At 42.3% G+C, this 15,284-nt stretch overlaps 3 protein-coding genes across 3 annotated transcripts; 2 read left to right on the top strand and 1 right to left on the bottom strand.

Annotated features, from left to right (window-relative positions):
- The first annotated feature begins 746 nt into the window (after window positions 1–746).
- Window positions 747–6,132, top strand: meiob (meiosis specific with OB-fold). The gene is made up of 13 exons (XM_085761125.1): window positions 747–852; window positions 1,079–1,136; window positions 1,329–1,460; window positions 1,910–1,982; window positions 2,147–2,342; window positions 3,320–3,420; window positions 3,628–3,680; window positions 3,868–3,963; window positions 4,166–4,258; window positions 4,988–5,132; window positions 5,249–5,435; window positions 5,635–5,721; window positions 5,806–6,132. Exons 1-13 carry the CDS (start codon window positions 796–798, stop codon window positions 5,908–5,910), a joined length of 1,383 nt encoding a protein of 460 aa, XP_085617251.1. The 5' UTR covers window positions 747–795; the 3' UTR covers window positions 5,911–6,132.
- Window positions 6,133–6,476: 344 nt separating this feature from the next.
- On the top strand, window positions 6,477–9,866 carry mlst8 (MTOR associated protein, LST8 homolog (S. cerevisiae)). The gene is made up of 9 exons (XM_085761126.1): window positions 6,477–6,527; window positions 6,847–7,023; window positions 7,729–7,780; window positions 7,885–8,047; window positions 8,134–8,209; window positions 8,324–8,476; window positions 8,569–8,693; window positions 8,915–9,078; window positions 9,202–9,866. The coding sequence occupies exons 2-9, from the start codon at window positions 6,895–6,897 to the stop codon at window positions 9,318–9,320; spliced, it is 981 nt and encodes a 326-aa protein (XP_085617252.1). The 5' UTR covers window positions 6,477–6,527; window positions 6,847–6,894; the 3' UTR covers window positions 9,321–9,866.
- Window positions 9,867–9,922: 56 nt separating this feature from the next.
- Window positions 9,923–14,387, bottom strand: bricd5 (BRICHOS domain containing 5). Its single transcript, XM_085761127.1, has 7 exons — window positions 14,190–14,387; window positions 13,844–13,981; window positions 13,459–13,608; window positions 13,257–13,364; window positions 11,520–11,670; window positions 10,341–10,437; window positions 9,923–10,202 (listed from the first exon to the last, which is right to left on the bottom strand). Exons 1-6 carry the CDS (start codon window positions 14,241–14,243, stop codon window positions 10,343–10,345), a joined length of 696 nt encoding a protein of 231 aa, XP_085617253.1. The 5' UTR covers window positions 14,244–14,387; the 3' UTR covers window positions 9,923–10,202; window positions 10,341–10,342.
- Window positions 14,388–15,284: the final 897 nt, after the last annotated feature.

Below are 15,284 nucleotides of genomic sequence, written 5' to 3'. Positions count from 1 at the left end.
GGAGGAATCAATGGTGTGAGTGTTTAAACTGAACCTGGGTGACTGAACCTGAGTAGGTTATTTATTAGTTTTTATCTGATGACCTTTTTCAGGATTTGTGATTGCGAGTGTGAATTTGTTCAACTAATCTTTTCTAAAAGGGTAGGCTATATCATCACCAATACAACAAATTATCTTATTATCCTTATGATAAACCCAAAAGGGATGGTAGCAGTAGCACACACTAAGACATATTTGCTTTCATGTGCTTCTTCTTACTCCCTGACAACTGTTGGTTACAGGCAGTTGTTTGTTAGTTAGAAGTTTTTCCATTTTTTTCGGGGTGCACGTGAAAGCAGCACGAGTCTTGCAGATGTCGTCATAGTTGCCTAAATGATATTTGCCGCGAAAAAACGTTTTAACCCTATGCTAACAGGAAAACGTACCAAGGTAAAAACACAAAATAGGACACTAATACCTGAAATTACGCTGTTTTAATCAGACTAGCCGTGAAAGGAGAAGTTAAAAGAAAAAAAAGATGCGAAAAGTTAAATGACCGGTAGGCTTGTTACACTGTTGGCTAATATTAGCTATTTTATCAACAACTAGTAAGTTAGCTTGTTTGTTTTTGGTTTTAAGCTAATGTCTAGGGTATAATGTGGTGTTAGAAGACGGGAAATATTATATTTTTATTATATGTCTGTTGGACTGACAGGTAAATGTTATGTCACATTGTTTTACCTAGTTTTATTTCATTTTGCAGAGTCTGTTAATGTGATAAAAACTGAGCAGGCCTGTGTGTGTAAAAATATCAAAATGGCTGCTCAGACAATTATTGCCATCTCTGAGCTGCATCCCAACTTCTCTCATCCGGTGAGTTAATTTTCAGCCACTTACGGCAAATTTAACACCAATTTAACATCTCTCTGTTGTAGCAACAGCCCTTTACAAAAACAAGTCTCTAAGAAATTGTTGGTTCAATTGTAACTGTTTGTTGTTGGAACTGTTTTGTCTGACTTTGTTGTGTTTAAGTTGTGTTGAACTGGTAAAATAAACAAGTCCACACCCTGTAATTACTCCTCTGTTTTGTTTTGCACAGAAAGTGGCAGGCATCATCATTGGGAAAACTGATGTAAAAAGCTTCCCTGACAGAAAAAGTTGGTATCTTCTTAATAATAGTGCACTGTTAGTTTCTAAAGACACATTAATCTACCAGCACTACTCTTACTGTAGGTGTGCTGTACAGCAGCCCCCTCTACTGGATAGAGGAATAACTATCCTTTTCTTTGTGTCACCTCTTCCCTTTGGTGAACTGCAGCACTAACTGAACCTGTATGACTGCTTTTCAGATTTTGGCTCAGACAGATTCACTTTCAGCTTCACCATCAGGGACTCACACGACTTCTTCATTAATGTGACAGCCTGGGGAACCGACAGCTACATCAATGAGCTCTCCAGCAACCTCAGCGTTGGTGACTGTGGTGAGGAAGTTACTGTTGGTCTTGAAAATCTTTGAAAAGTGAAATACATCAGAGGTGTTCAATCATTTTCTTTAATCTATATAGTTTCCAGATTCATCAATATAGTAAAATGAATCTTTGGTCGTCCAGCCATAACCAGTCAGCCTGCTAATTCTGGGTGCCTAATTATTAATAAATTAAAGTCCCAGTTCTTGATTGTTACACTACAACACTATATGTTAATTTTTTGTGTAACATCTGCATTTAAAATGGATAAAGTGATATTCTGTGAGGTATAAGTTGCTGAATGAAAATGAACCTATAGTACACATGAAGAGGATTGTAACAAGATATTTTCATGAAGTTGAACACTTAACCATAGACATTTAGTTCTCGTGATTGTAAGATAAGAACATGAACACAGTGAAATGTCTGTGTACAAAATTGTTTATATTTATTATGTTTTCCAGTCACCATTGAAAATCCATTGGTCACCAACAAAGACCCAGAGAAAGGGGAGAGATTCTGTCCTACAACACCAAGGTAATTAACACATAACTCTTCACTATGGTCTTCCTGTGGTGCTCCTGGGAGGCTAGCAGATAATAACGACACAATGCTGTAATGATGTGTAAAATATGATGTATTAGTGTGTAATGTCTAATGACAGTGTCAAAATGTTGAGAGGCCTTTATCTGCTGTCTCAGCCACTACAGGCTGCTGGTGACAGAGGCTCATTCCCAGGTGTTGCTGTGTGCTGACACAGGCACCATCGACAGGTTGCTGCCACTGATCCACCAGCCAGTGAAGGACCCAGCAGATTTCTACTCTCTGGGCGACATAGAGGCCAATGGCCAGCAGCTGGACGGCACAGTGATAAATATACTGGCTGCAGTGAAATCGGTAGAGCTCAGTAAAACCACAGTCTTTCACTGTTGAATAGGGACATTTACAGCCACTCAAACACCAGTTAATAAGTTACCTTTTGCATATTTTTTTCATTAAATTGTTAGGGTTAGTTAGTATGTCCACATTTCCATCAACCTGCCTCTGGAACTTCCACAAAGTGGGAACTAGACTGATAGAAATGATTAGAAATCAATACACTGTCTATACACACTATACACTGTTTAAGTGTTTCCTTTAAGACCATGTGAGCTGAGGCCATCAGTCTGTATCCTGCAGAGAAGGTCACAGTGTCCACTCAAAATAAGTGTTTGTTGTCGAATCAATCACAGTTCAAACCGCTCGTGAAATCTGCTGGGATGTTATTAATTTTGGAGAGTTGTCTTCAAGGGGATATGCGGATTATTTATATTCTACCTATTAAATTCAAATGCTGTTGTAAAATTTTACTAACGATTCACCCTACGGGAATAAAGCAGAATGTATTTTTCCAACTTTTCCCACACACTGATTGCATTAGATTGTGGTTTTACAGCTGTCTTTTTCTCCGGCTCAACTACGGTGGAAAATAGGCTGTTAAAGTTTCCGGAGCTGAAAAACAATATTAACAAGGCGGGAAGAGTTGTTAAACAATGATCCGATGTAACCTCATGAAAGTCGGTCATGGAAAAGTCAGAACCTGTCGCCGAGGCCGTGGTGGGAAGCCGATTTTCGAGAATAGTCACAGACATTGAGCGAATATTAAGAAAAAATCAACAGGTCGAAGTCTTCAAAAGTTAAATTAATATCTAGATCTAATAGAAGTCATTGTGTCGGTGTTGACTGTGTGGTTATCCGTAAAGTTTATCCACTCGAAGGCCCTGCAGATGAGTTTCTGACATGGCCAGCGCTTACTGTAATATCACTGCATGATTTTGACATGAAGGCAAGATAACATGATAGGAACTTGAGATGATTCTGTTTACTTTTTTCAGATCGGAGAGCCAAAGCAGTTCACCACTTCAGACGGTCGCAAAGGGCAGAGACTGGAAGTGAAGCTCTTTGATGACTCTGTCTCTTCCTTCCCCCTTGTCTGGTGCGTCATGGCCATTTAGTCATTTGGAAAATGAATAAATATTTATTACTTGAATTGCTTTTCTGCCATGTTCCATCTTATTGGTCCCTTTGTATCTTTAAGTCGCCATAAATTTACCCTGGTGACGCGAAGCTGCAGATTAACCCGCCGAACTGCATGTGTGTTTGATTTTCACTCTGCTCTCCCTGACCTCTGCTTCACTCACAGCTGGGACAGAGAAGTTATTCAGCTTGTGCAAACTTGGATACCTAAGGAGACGGGTAGGTCGACGGCTGCTGCTCATTCTCAGCCACAAAAGGAATCTTTATTTAACTGTTATTCCAGCCTGTCATGTCCCATTAACATGTGGTGCTGAAGAGAGACATGAAAGTGGATATCTGAGATGTTATTGTGTGTTTGTGTTTCAGATAACTTACTGTTGTTTTAACTTTTACTCTTCATTCAAAGTCCTCTTCATAGCCGAAGCAAAAATTAGCTTTGACAGCTTTCGCAGTGGCATGGCAGCAACCGTTAACTCGAAAACCATTATCACTGTCAACCCTGGTAAGATGTTACGGCTTATTACGTTTACGTTAATTGTGCATTTACACAAAAAGAAAACTGATGCCCTGTTTTGGGAAACAAAACCAACCAACCTTGATGCGCAGTGAATGGAAAAAAAAAAAAAAACCTTCATCATCCTGCAGCTGTGTAGAATATTTAAAGCGAGGATTACATGTCAAAGTCAATCATAATTTGCTCTCAGACACCAGGGAGGCCAGCCTGCTGTTCAGCTATGCTAAACAAGTCTCCGAGTCTGGAGCCCTGGATCTAGATGAGAAGCCAGAGGATGTTCCTGGTGGGTTACAGTGAAGAATTCCCCTCATTCTGATGCTGTCTGTTATAATGAGTCTCTCTGGACCATGATGTAAAATGCTCTTTGTATTTCAGCTCTCTGCTTTTATTTCTCACACTCTTACTTTTCTGTCTCTTCTTGTAAGCTCATCTATAGGTGCTAAAAACTTAAATAAGAGGTGCAATATGCAAGCCAAAAACTCTAAGAAGTGATGTAAATGTAGAAGTCAGCACTCAGCAAACCAAGAAAGAACAAGTCTTGTGATATTCCATGTTTTTCTCACAGCCGTCAAATCCAACAAAAAGACCAAAACTAACAATGAATTGACCCTATAACAAGTACTGCCTGTGTGGCCTGTGTAGTTTTAAAGGGGGGTTGTGCAATTTAATGTCTTCACTCCCCTGATGTTTCAAGTCATTACAGAGCCTTTCATATAAATGAAACTCTGTATTTGTGAGCCATTTTTTTAAAGATTTACATCCTCAGCAGGACCAAGAACTGAGTCAGTGAGTGCTAGGGTGGAATAACGCATTCTTGGGTTTGATCTACTTGGCTTTCGTTGACAACTAAAAAGATATATAGCATAACACCTCACGGTCATTTCTTTTTTCTTGATGTAATCCAATAAATTGTCAGTGGAGTGAAAAGTGCAGCCTGTGTCACTGGCTGTTTTCCACTGTCGGAGGCTGCAGACAATGTGCAGATAATGCGGTGCTGCTTGTGTCTCTGCAGTCGACTCCATCAACGATGTGTACACAGTGAGCCAGCTGAAGCAGAAGGCCCGGGAGAACCCCGAGGCTTTCTTTGGCATCACTTACAGCTTCATTTCCAAGCTCGATCTCGATTCCTCTGTCTCAAAAGTCGTCAGGACGCACTGGTGAGTTCACACAAGTGGATGAATAGAAGGGATGCATTGTTAAAATAATGATCTGTGTGCTGCTCCAGTCATTAAACAAGCTTTTATTATTCTGTTTTTTCCTTCCTCTGTCTCAGCTCCAGATGTAAGTTACAGGTGAGCGAGGACACACAGAGCTGTGACAACCAGCTGTGTCCAGGCAGAGGTCAGGCCCTGTCAGCCACAACGGGCTTCTCCCTGCTGGTGGACGTCACTGACCACACGGGCACCCTGCACGCCTGCACCCTCAGGAGTCCAGTGGCAGAGAAGACACTCGGCTGCTCAGTCAGTACCACTGTACAGATAGATGATGATTCAGCTTAAATAATAAATGTAGTAGACCCTACATTGTTCAGTGATTGAGAACATAAGAATAGAGAGACATGCTGGTGCACATAAAAAATGTATTTTGTTTTACAACATTAAATGTGCTGCATATGTGCTTCAGCAGAGATAAACAGCATTGTACTCTCATCTGTTGCAGACGGACGAGTTCACCGGTTTGACCGATGATGAGCGAACTGCAATGAAGTGGAAATTTCTCTTGGAAAGATGCAAAATATATGTGAAGGTACCGAAGCCTCGGATTCTATGCTTTGTTGGAAAGCTATAAAAACAAAAAAACGTGTTTAAAAATGACTGCAATCTGTTGCAGATCCTCCCGTCTGCTAAGATGAAGAGTGGGATCAGAGGGATGGTCGTGGACTGTTCGCTGGCCGACCCAGGGGAGGTGAAACAGCACATGTCTGCTCTGTTGTAGTGCTGTGAACAGCACACACACCGGCCAAGCAGGAAAACACATGTTGCAGTCATAGTTCTCAGATTTGGCTGCTGTTTGGTGCTTTAATGATAAATATGTCAACAAGGGAAATTTACACATTTGTATTTTGTGACAGATGTCTGCATTATTTATTTATTTCACTTATTTATTTAAATATCTATATATTTAAGCATGTGCTGTGGGTTTGATTATTATATAACTTATACATTTAAAATAGTCAGTAGTTGTAATTGTCAATATTTAACATGTCACATATAGAGAGCAATTGTTATTGTTCCATATAGTTAAATTGAAGAGTTAAAAAGAAGATAGTAGTAAGACTTTATTTCTACATTTTTGTAATTAAAGTATACTCTCACCAACAGGATAAGGACTTTAGCCATGTTGGTGTTATGTTTGTGCCAATAAACTGGATTTGAATGAACAATTCTTCATTTTACTTTGGTCCATTTTTCTTGTCTTGATAAAATAAGTTGGGTCAATAGATGGCAGCACTGCACTGATAAATAACACGGAACTTTTAAAACGTCGTCGTATGATGCTGAGGGACATATTTCAGGGACGGACAGACTTGACATCAACACAAACAACTAAAGGTAACCATAACTTGTTATACCGTAGTTCTTCTGCAGGGAGTTGGAGAGCGTCACAAATAATGTCCAGCACTGAAATAATGTCACATTCACGACGTGTTAGCGTCAAGTAGAGACGTTTTTATGTGTTTGAATTGCACAGCTCTCAAAGAAAGCTAAGCTACATTGCTAACATTAGCCTGCACGTTCTGGGCTAAATGTTTTATTTCTGTAGCCTAACATAACTAAAGCACCTTGCTGTTGTATTGTTGTGCTGTTGGTATGTACTGACAGTACGTAAACTACAGCAGCTAACTGAGATGTGCCTTATATTTCTGCACAGCTCCTCCATTGTCGCGTCACTCCGAGCGGTGACCAGCAGCAGTCGAGCATGAATGTGAACCAGGGGACGGTGGGCAGCGACCCGGTCATTCTGGCCACGGCCGGATACGACCATACTGTCCGCTTCTGGCAGGCCCACAGCGGGATCTGCACCAGGACGGTCCAGCACCAGGACTCTGTATCCTTTATTCCTACTGACATGCTGTGACACCTTTACCCTTCAATAGTCTCATGAGTGTGTAGATGCCACAAACACAGACAAGTGTCTCTAAGCATGTAAAACCTAGGGTGTTGCAGACAATTACCGTAACTAATACACCTGTGTTTAATATGTTATTCATTGACCTATATCTAGCAGCTCCAGGATTTGTATGAACATAATATAATCACGCACACAGTTATATTCACTTATACATGCCACTTGTCAGTACGATGACCATTCTGAATGCACTTTCTGCTATTTTATTCCTCTTCTTAAGTTAGTTATATGTTTTAATGTGTTTTTTATGTTATGTTTGTATGCTCTTATATGTCAACAAGCTGCTGGATACAATACTTTCCCTTTGGGGATAAATAAAGTATGTTTGAAATTTCTTTATTTGGATAAACCCCTTGAGATGAGTCATCTATCTATCTATCTATCTATCTATCTATCTATCTATCTATCTATCTATCTATCTATCTATCTATCTATCTATCTATCTATCTATCTATCTATCTAGTGAAGAAAATCCCGCACACTTATTCCTCACTTGCAAATTATTTTTATTCTTTATGCCAACGTTTCGGTTAGAAACCTTCCTCAGGGCATCAGCCATAACCTTTCAGTAAAATGTTATAGACAAAAAAGTAAACAAACCTCCCCCTTAATGTTTGCCTCCAGCAAGTAAATTCACTTGAGGTCACGCCTGACAGGAGTATGATTGCAGCTGCAGGTTGGTTAAGAACTTTCTCAATCCTTTGCACACTTGTTCTGCGATATTAAACAGGTCTCTGCTTAAATTTCACAATAACCATTTTTCTGATATCCACTTTTTAGGTTATCAGCACATCCGCATGTACGACCTGAACTCCAACAACCCAAACCCAGTGATCAACTATGATGGAGTCAGCAAGAACATCACATCTGTGGGCTTCCATGAGGACGGGCGCTGGATGTACACAGGAGGAGAGGACTGCATGGCTCGCATTTGGGACCTGAGGTACAGCAGTGCGAGGTCATTAAGTAACCTGTGTCGTAGTATCTTCATATCAGCAGTCTAAATATTTGTCCCTGCTCATGTTATAGGTCAAGAAACCTGCAGTGTCAAAGGATTTTCCAGGTCAATGCTCCAATCAACTGTGTGTGCCTGCATCCTAACCAGGTTGGTAACATGATACAAGTCATTTACTTGTTATTTAGGCGGTTTAAGTTATGCCTGTTAAGCGTGTGCTGGTTGCCTGTAAATGTCAGTAAAATGTCAATGTTGTTTTTTCAGGCAGAGCTGATAGTTGGAGACCAGAGTGGAGTGATTCATATCTGGGATCTGAAGACTGACCACAATGAGCAGCTGATTCCTGAGCCAGAGGTCTCAATCAACTCGGTGCACATTGACCCAGATGCAAGTTACATGGCGGCAGTCAACAGCTCGGTCAGTACCCAAAACACTCTGGAAAGGCTGATACTGTGGAGCATTAAGTTAAACTCTGCAGCTAAAACAGCCTCCTTTGTCCTCTTTGACAGGGAAACTGTTATGTGTGGAACCTTGCTGGAGGCATCGGAGATGAAGTGACTCAGCTCATTCCCAAAACTAAGATCCCCGCACACAACCGCTACTCTCTGCGCTGCAAGTTCAGCCCGGATTCAACGTGAGTTCCCCTTCTCTACGAAACCTCATATGCTTGAACTAACCAATAACAATTGAAATCTTTTTTTTTTTTTGCAATATTAAGTAAGTTTGCATTTTTTGATAGTTTAACACCTGTCTTGCACTGAAATAAAATAATAAAAAGCTAGTTTTCTTGCTTTAATGTTGATATTATGTTATGGTAATATTATTATTGGTATTTTGTTTTTGTGTCATGTGCAGACTACTGGCCACATGCTCAGCAGATCAGACCTGCAAGATCTGGAGAACGACCAACTTCTCACTTATGACTGAACTTAGCATCAAGAGTAACAATCCTGGAGAGACGTCCAGAGGCTGGATGTGGGACTGTGCCTTCTCCGGAGACTCCCAGTATATCGTAACTGGTCAGTACATCAGTGCTGATCCTGATGGGAGGGTTATTACGACAGTGTGCCCCGTCACTACGCCATCAAACCCATCCGTAGTAGCTGCTTCCAATTTTTAAGGTTGTGTTTTTCTCTTGACAGCATCCTCTGACAACCTGGCTCGTCTGTGGTGTGTGGAAACCGGGGAGATCAAGAGGGAATACAGCGGCCACCAGAAGGCCGTGGTGTGTCTGGCCTTCAATGACAGCGTCCTGGGCTGAGGAGGAGGAGGAGGAGGAAGAGGGGGAAGGAGATGAAGCAACAGGAGGTGGCAGTCGGTCGCTGCAGAGGAGGCGTAAGGACTCTTAAGATGATGTGACTCACTTTTCGGATGGTTCATGTCTGTCTGCGTCAGTGGGACTTTGTAAAAGTTCTCCCTGAAATTATAATCTTCAGAAAGCTGAGGCTTGTGTTTGAACATAATGATGGTTCTTCAACAGGATGCCTGTAAGTATGCAATTATATAGATTGGTATAGGTCCAAATGAAAATACATGGTAGTGTTTAACCAAGGCCCTTACACAGGTTTAACTTTATCACTCTGTGCACAAACAAGACCAATTCCAAGTCTGTGTTTTTATATTACACCATATTTATTTTATCAGAAGGACCATTATTCACCATAACTGTGAGCTTGGACAGGCCGTGGAACTGATGAATCTCTCATGTGTGATTTATGTATAATTCATTTGATACTCTTCATTCAAAGTTAAGTGTACGGTTCTTGATGATCCCTTGCGGATTGGAGAGTAAATTAATTGAATTCCACGTCCTTGAGTTGTTCCTTTTCCCACTCTAACGGAGACAAAAAATACCTGACAGTCTTTTATTGGACAGATCAAAAACACTCACATTGCAACAGGAATGGTTACACATAATTACACAGCAGTAGTAGGTTACAGGAAATACAGTTAGGGGCATGTACAAAAAAAGGGGATCTTTCTTCTGTAATCTCTCAAGTGTGCCACCAGAGAAGGTATTAGACATGAAGGGAGTGACGATGGGGCTTTGGCGATAACCGTGACAACCTGTCTCCATCTCTTCTCTCTCGGAAGGATGGAAACGGTCTGGAAAGGGCTGGCTGCTTCACTGGTTTACTGGCAGCTGGATGGCACAAAGGGAACAGTCAAAGCTGGTTTTTGTTCTGTTTTTTTTTCTTTCTTTCTTGTAGAACAAGAGCTAAAAAGACAACTTTGTTTCCCTGATCTTTTTTCTGGGAGGAGAAGAATCTAATATACACACAGTCACTCAGGCAGGTAGTAGAAACACACAGACACGCAGATGTTGCTGGGAAAGCAGATGTCGATGCAGAAGTAGACCAGCCTCTGTTTGCCCGGGCCTGAGAGACAGAGAGAGGGTGATATGAAGCTGTGGATATCACATAGATCCGGTTTCACAGCTTCACTATGAAGACAAACCATTATAATGGAGACAGAGCAGAACACTCCTGGCACTGTTGCATTCATGAAATAGGTCACTGTCACAAATAGTTGATGATATGAAAGCAGCTTGATGAAAATGTGATATTCACACGACTATCAGCGCCACATGAACTAAGTAGTTGAGTGGGTATTAAGTAAAGGATGTGATGTTTCTTCAGTCTGCCATTTAGTGCCACAGTGGAAAGGTCACTGTGCATCTCTGGGGTCAGGTTTCAGACACTTACTGTACCGTAGCTTGATCATGAAGTTGCCAGCTGACTAATTTTAAAAACTGCCCATGCACAGCTCCGTGGGTCCTCACTAACGTCCTACTCCCTTCATGTGTAATTTCCTTTCTGATGATTTTTTAACCTTGCATCCATGCCAACATTTTGGTGAACATTTTGATCTATTTGATGGATGATAAAAAATGTTCTAGTTTCAGCTTCTAAAATGGGACGATTTGCTGCTTTACTTTGTTATTTGTGACATTCATCTGAAAATTGTTGGGTTTGGAACAAATATAATGTGAAAATATCATCTTGGCCCCTGTGGGAATTTATACAATTATTATTTCACTGTTTTCTGAGTCTGTATATTTGGTACATTTGCAGATCTACTCGTCACTCTCCTACACACTTGTCCAACAAATAGATGTGTTAATTATTTTTTCTCTTTGACATTTTTGTGACAAATTGATGAATTGAGGAAATAATCAAAAATGGTGTGGGGGGGGATTGTTGATCTTTAGGAAAACATTTCAAAAATCACTCGTGTATCTCTCAAAAAGTTAAATACGTCAATATTCTCTAATTTGTCCACCTTGTCTGCAGGGTCTCCTAAATCTTTAAATACAACAGGGAAACAATTGTGTCTTGTAATAGTCAAAATATATAGTCTAATTTTTAGAAGGACAAAAACAGCGATGGAGTTACCTAAATAGTTTTTAGAAGGAAATGTTATGACCACTGATGGACTTTGGCTCTTGGACTATTCTCACCTTTGACCCTCCTGGTCCAGTGGATGGACCTGTCCTGACACAGAGACTGCAGGGGCTCCTCAAGCATGGACACGTCCACCTGACTGTCAGCCAGCACCCCCAGGAACTCTGTCTGCCTCTGTGTCCCGTTCCCAGACAGCTGGAAGTCGCTCTGCAGGGAGACAGTATCACAGCGTCTCAATCAACAGAAAACCAAGATAAAAGTGATAGAAACTCCTGATCTGGAGTGTCATTCAGTCGCTATCGCAATTTACAGGGTCATTTGAAAACATTTGAGTGAATCAATAGTGATATGAAGAGGAACACCAAGGTTGAAACTCAAGCTGCTATTAGGGCCCATATCTTCGCCGATGAGGTCAACACGGCTGCCTATTTCCGCTCTTCTTCGTCACAAAGGCTGGGTGTAATTGCACCACTTACGCCTCCGATAGTGAACCACTTAGCGCGCTGTTATGCTTGAGTGGCTCATATTACAACCAGCTTTTCCTCAGCTGTGAGAGACCAAGACGGCCATTGTGCCCCCTCGGCACAAGAGACCCAACCACGTCTTCCCTCCATCCGTACGGGCTTAGCCCTCCTATCATAAGATTGAATGTCCACGATCAGCAGCAAAGTTTGAATACAGAGGAGCAGTGTGAGATATGTGACACCATTAGAAAGGATGGTGAAAATGCTCGGACTCAAACTGCAGCTTCTGATGCGTGGAAATGGGCTATTGTGTGAGAAGATAAGGCATAGAAGCAGAATTCCCTCTCAGTTTACCTACGTGGACCCACATCACATCTGGTTATCTGCATCACGGCCCATTCACCTGCTCATATTGTCAAATTAAGACTCCTCACATTGTCCATATAAATCATATGAGGGCAATAAGGCTCAATTCAGAACCAACAGTGTGGACATCAAGGTTCTGTTTGTGTCCAGGTATTTCCCATCCTGGTGGATACACACAACCCCTCCCAGACTAACCACTGCATCAGGTTGTATTTTAATCCAACAGGAGTCTTAAAAGCTAAAAAGCCCCTCACACAGAGCTGCCCATTGTGCCTGGCTCCAGGGCTCGGGCTCCTCTCCTGTAAGGAGATCCAGGACACGCTGTGGGGGCTGGAAGGGATCAGATGTGCTGAGGAATTCAGCCGTGGAGGCGAGAGAGAGAGGACTCTTCACGGCCCTGTACGCCTCACCTCACTCTGTGTACGGAGTGGCGAGGAAGTCATGCAAAACAAATGAAATCAAGCGGGCCCTGGCTAAGTGGAGAGAGCTATGACTCGCAGTCAGAAATGCCAGTTTGCACATTAGAGGAGACTTTAGAAAACAGCTGGCAAGACCTGAAAGGGCAACCCCCTGGCTCTGTTTCTTTTTTCTTAATATGAGTTTTAAAGTCTCACATATCCTGAACCCAGCGAGGGAGACCCTGTTATATAACACGACCACTCATTTCTCACGTGTTGAGGGCCGTTGTATAGGGGAGAAAGGTGATGATAATTCCAGGGGCCCAGCGCCCAGTAGGGCCCACAAAAAACCCCAGTGGTCTAATCTTTTTATGACTGAATTATTCTGCATAAGACCCTGACTAATACTCATAGTAAATTAGCATCAAAACAAAGTTAATAAAACGTGATAATACATAAGTAGTCCAAGAAAAAAAGTGGAAAAGTCAGGGGGCAGGGGCCCACTTTAGTATTCTTTCAGGGGGCCCAGAATTTCTAGCAACGGCCCTGGTTGAAATGTCACTACCTTGAGCGTTGACTCCTGGAGGAGGGAGTGCACGTTGTTATAGTCGGACTGCTCCATCTTCCGCAAGAAGCAACTGTCCTCCTCAACTGGTTTATAGCAAATCAATCCCTGCAGACACAACAGCAGACACTCATCACTTACAAACATTTATTTTACAAATTCTCCCATTATTAATATGTAAATCATTTTGTAGTTTACATACGTGTTTGATATCGAACAGCACAATGGACGTCCGGTTTGCCGGTGAGGTAACGGAGAAGGTCACCAGGTCATTCTGCTGGTCCACAACGGTCGACTGGTTGATCATAACTCCAGTCTGGTCCAGAGCTGCAATCCTTACAACCTGTAAAGACTGCACAAACACACTCTAGTTAATTAGAGAGGATGATAAAGAGATCGTTGATGCAACAAAAGCTGTGAGATCATGAGTTTTGGTCCTTAGTAAAGGTCACCAGCACACCTGCAATACCACACTCTTTTTAAAGTCCCAGAAACCAATCAGGATAAGTTCTAGTAACATCATCAGGGTTTATTTTTCTAGGATTTCAGTAAAAGGTTATGGTAGGTGGAGGTGTGTGCTTCATCACCTGTGAGTGGTGGTCCGACAGCCCGAGATGCCCCGTCAGACCGAGGACGATGACGACCAGGAGCAGAGAGGCTGATAGGCTTACCCAGAATGCCTTATGTGGGAAGTGACACTGGGGGGACGCAGTGGGGCCCCCATCCTGAAGAGATGTGAGCACACACACACACACAACACAGCAACCAATGACAAGAGGTTTTAAAAAGAGGATCTTGGTACAGGATGTAAGATGGAAGCTAAGGAAGCAAACAGCTGTTATCTTGCCCCTAAAATTTGCACTCATATCAAGAAAACTGCTTCCTGTCTTGACGCTGTCCTCAGTCAACGTGGATTAAAAGTCTCCTACTCACTGTGCACTGTGCTTCCTCCAGGCGGTTTTCTGAATGTTTCCAGCACCTCACCATCCTGTGTCCCTTGACGGCTCCTCACTCAAGTCTGCTCCCTTCTCGAGGCTATCGGCATGGAGCTGTGGTCATGACCAGCGCTGACTGAGACCCGATTCACCTGGCCAGCTTCTCTTTGTCCCCACAGACCTCAGATCCCCCTCCTTCCTCCACCTCCACCTCCTTCTCCTCCTCCTCAGGTCTCACCGTTTCCCTCCCCAAAAAACAGTCGCCCACTTTCACACAAAACTCTTCACCTTGCCAGTTTTCTACTTTTGTCTTCCTGCAATTTTCCTCCCGTTTTCATGTCTCCCTAGCTGCCTGATACGACTTAATATGCCTCTCTCAACCATTACCCATCTATCTCTCCATTGACTTTTGTCCCCCCTTCTGCCCATTCAAACTTATACACTTACACGAGAGACATTGGCCGCCCTCCCCAGGCCAGACAATGGACAAAGAAGTGAGGCAGGCGCAGTTTGGAAAGTCTCTCTCATCAGGTGAGAGCAGATATGCGTTTGCAACTGCTGCTGCATCCAGCCGCTGACAGCCCAAGGTGACTTTAAAGTGCAAGTTTTTGCTGTGTTCACGTTGAAGAGAGCAGAGTCTGGTTTTGGTAAAGACGGTTAATGTTTTATTACAGACTTTGACTTTGAGCATTGCTTTTGAGTGCGAGTCTGAGAGTCAGAAGGGGGATGCTGTTCCTGAAGACAAGTCAGAAAGTGGGTGGTAAAATTGTCATTGTTTCATTAATACATTTATATGACATGACAGACATTTAAACGACAGCAGTGGATGTCATTGCACCTTCCCGTGAGTGCAGATAGGAGAGTAATCTGTTGAGGTGTTAACAATAAAATAAGGAACACAGAGCTCAAGTCAAACCAGTTCAGTGCATTTTACCCCCATTCTCTCTCTTCCTGAACACACACATATCACCAGACTGTTGACATTTCTTGTGCACTTATTTCCCCTATTGAGTTGGACTCCTTGTTGCTTAAGGGGTAGTTGCACCACAGGACCTTTAAAGTACACTCAACTCTCTTCTTACTTAAAAAAGGA

Source organism: Trachurus japonicus, chromosome 19, assembly GCF_045865225.1.
Source record: "Trachurus japonicus isolate A0001 chromosome 19, Traja_1.0".
Lineage (NCBI taxonomy): Eukaryota > Metazoa > Chordata > Actinopteri > Carangiformes > Carangidae > Trachurus > Trachurus japonicus.
Note: the sequence above shows the minus strand (reverse complement) of the source record. Positions and strands in the feature narration are given on the sequence as shown.

Coding starts and splice junctions, on each gene's coding strand:
- meiob (XM_085761125.1), top strand. CDS start 796: ATGGCTGCTCAGACAATTATTGCCATCTCTGAGCTGCATCCCAACTTC. Junction 853..1,078: donor ATCCCAACTTCTCTCATCCG/GTGAGTTAATTT, acceptor TGTTTTGCACAG/AAAGTGGCAGGCATCATCAT. Junction 3,681..3,867: donor TTGGATACCTAAGGAGACGG/GTAGGTCGACGG, acceptor CTTCATTCAAAG/TCCTCTTCATAGCCGAAGCA.
- mlst8 (XM_085761126.1), top strand. CDS start 6,895: ATGAATGTGAACCAGGGGACGGTGGGCAGCGACCCGGTCATTCTGGCC. Junction 7,024..7,728: donor CGGTCCAGCACCAGGACTCT/GTATCCTTTATT, acceptor GTTTGCCTCCAG/CAAGTAAATTCACTTGAGGT. Junction 8,210..8,323: donor TGTGCCTGCATCCTAACCAG/GTTGGTAACATG, acceptor TTGTTTTTTCAG/GCAGAGCTGATAGTTGGAGA.
- bricd5 (XM_085761127.1), bottom strand. CDS start 14,243: ATGGTGAGGTGCTGGAAACATTCAGAAAACCGCCTGGAGGAAGCACAG. Junction 11,671..13,256: donor TCCAGGAGTCAACGCTCAAG/GTAGTGACATTT, acceptor GTCTCCCTGCAG/AGCGACTTCCAGCTGTCTGG. Junction 10,438..11,519: donor CTGGACCAGGAGGGTCAAAG/GTGAGAATAGTC, acceptor TCTGTCTCTCAG/GCCCGGGCAAACAGAGGCTG.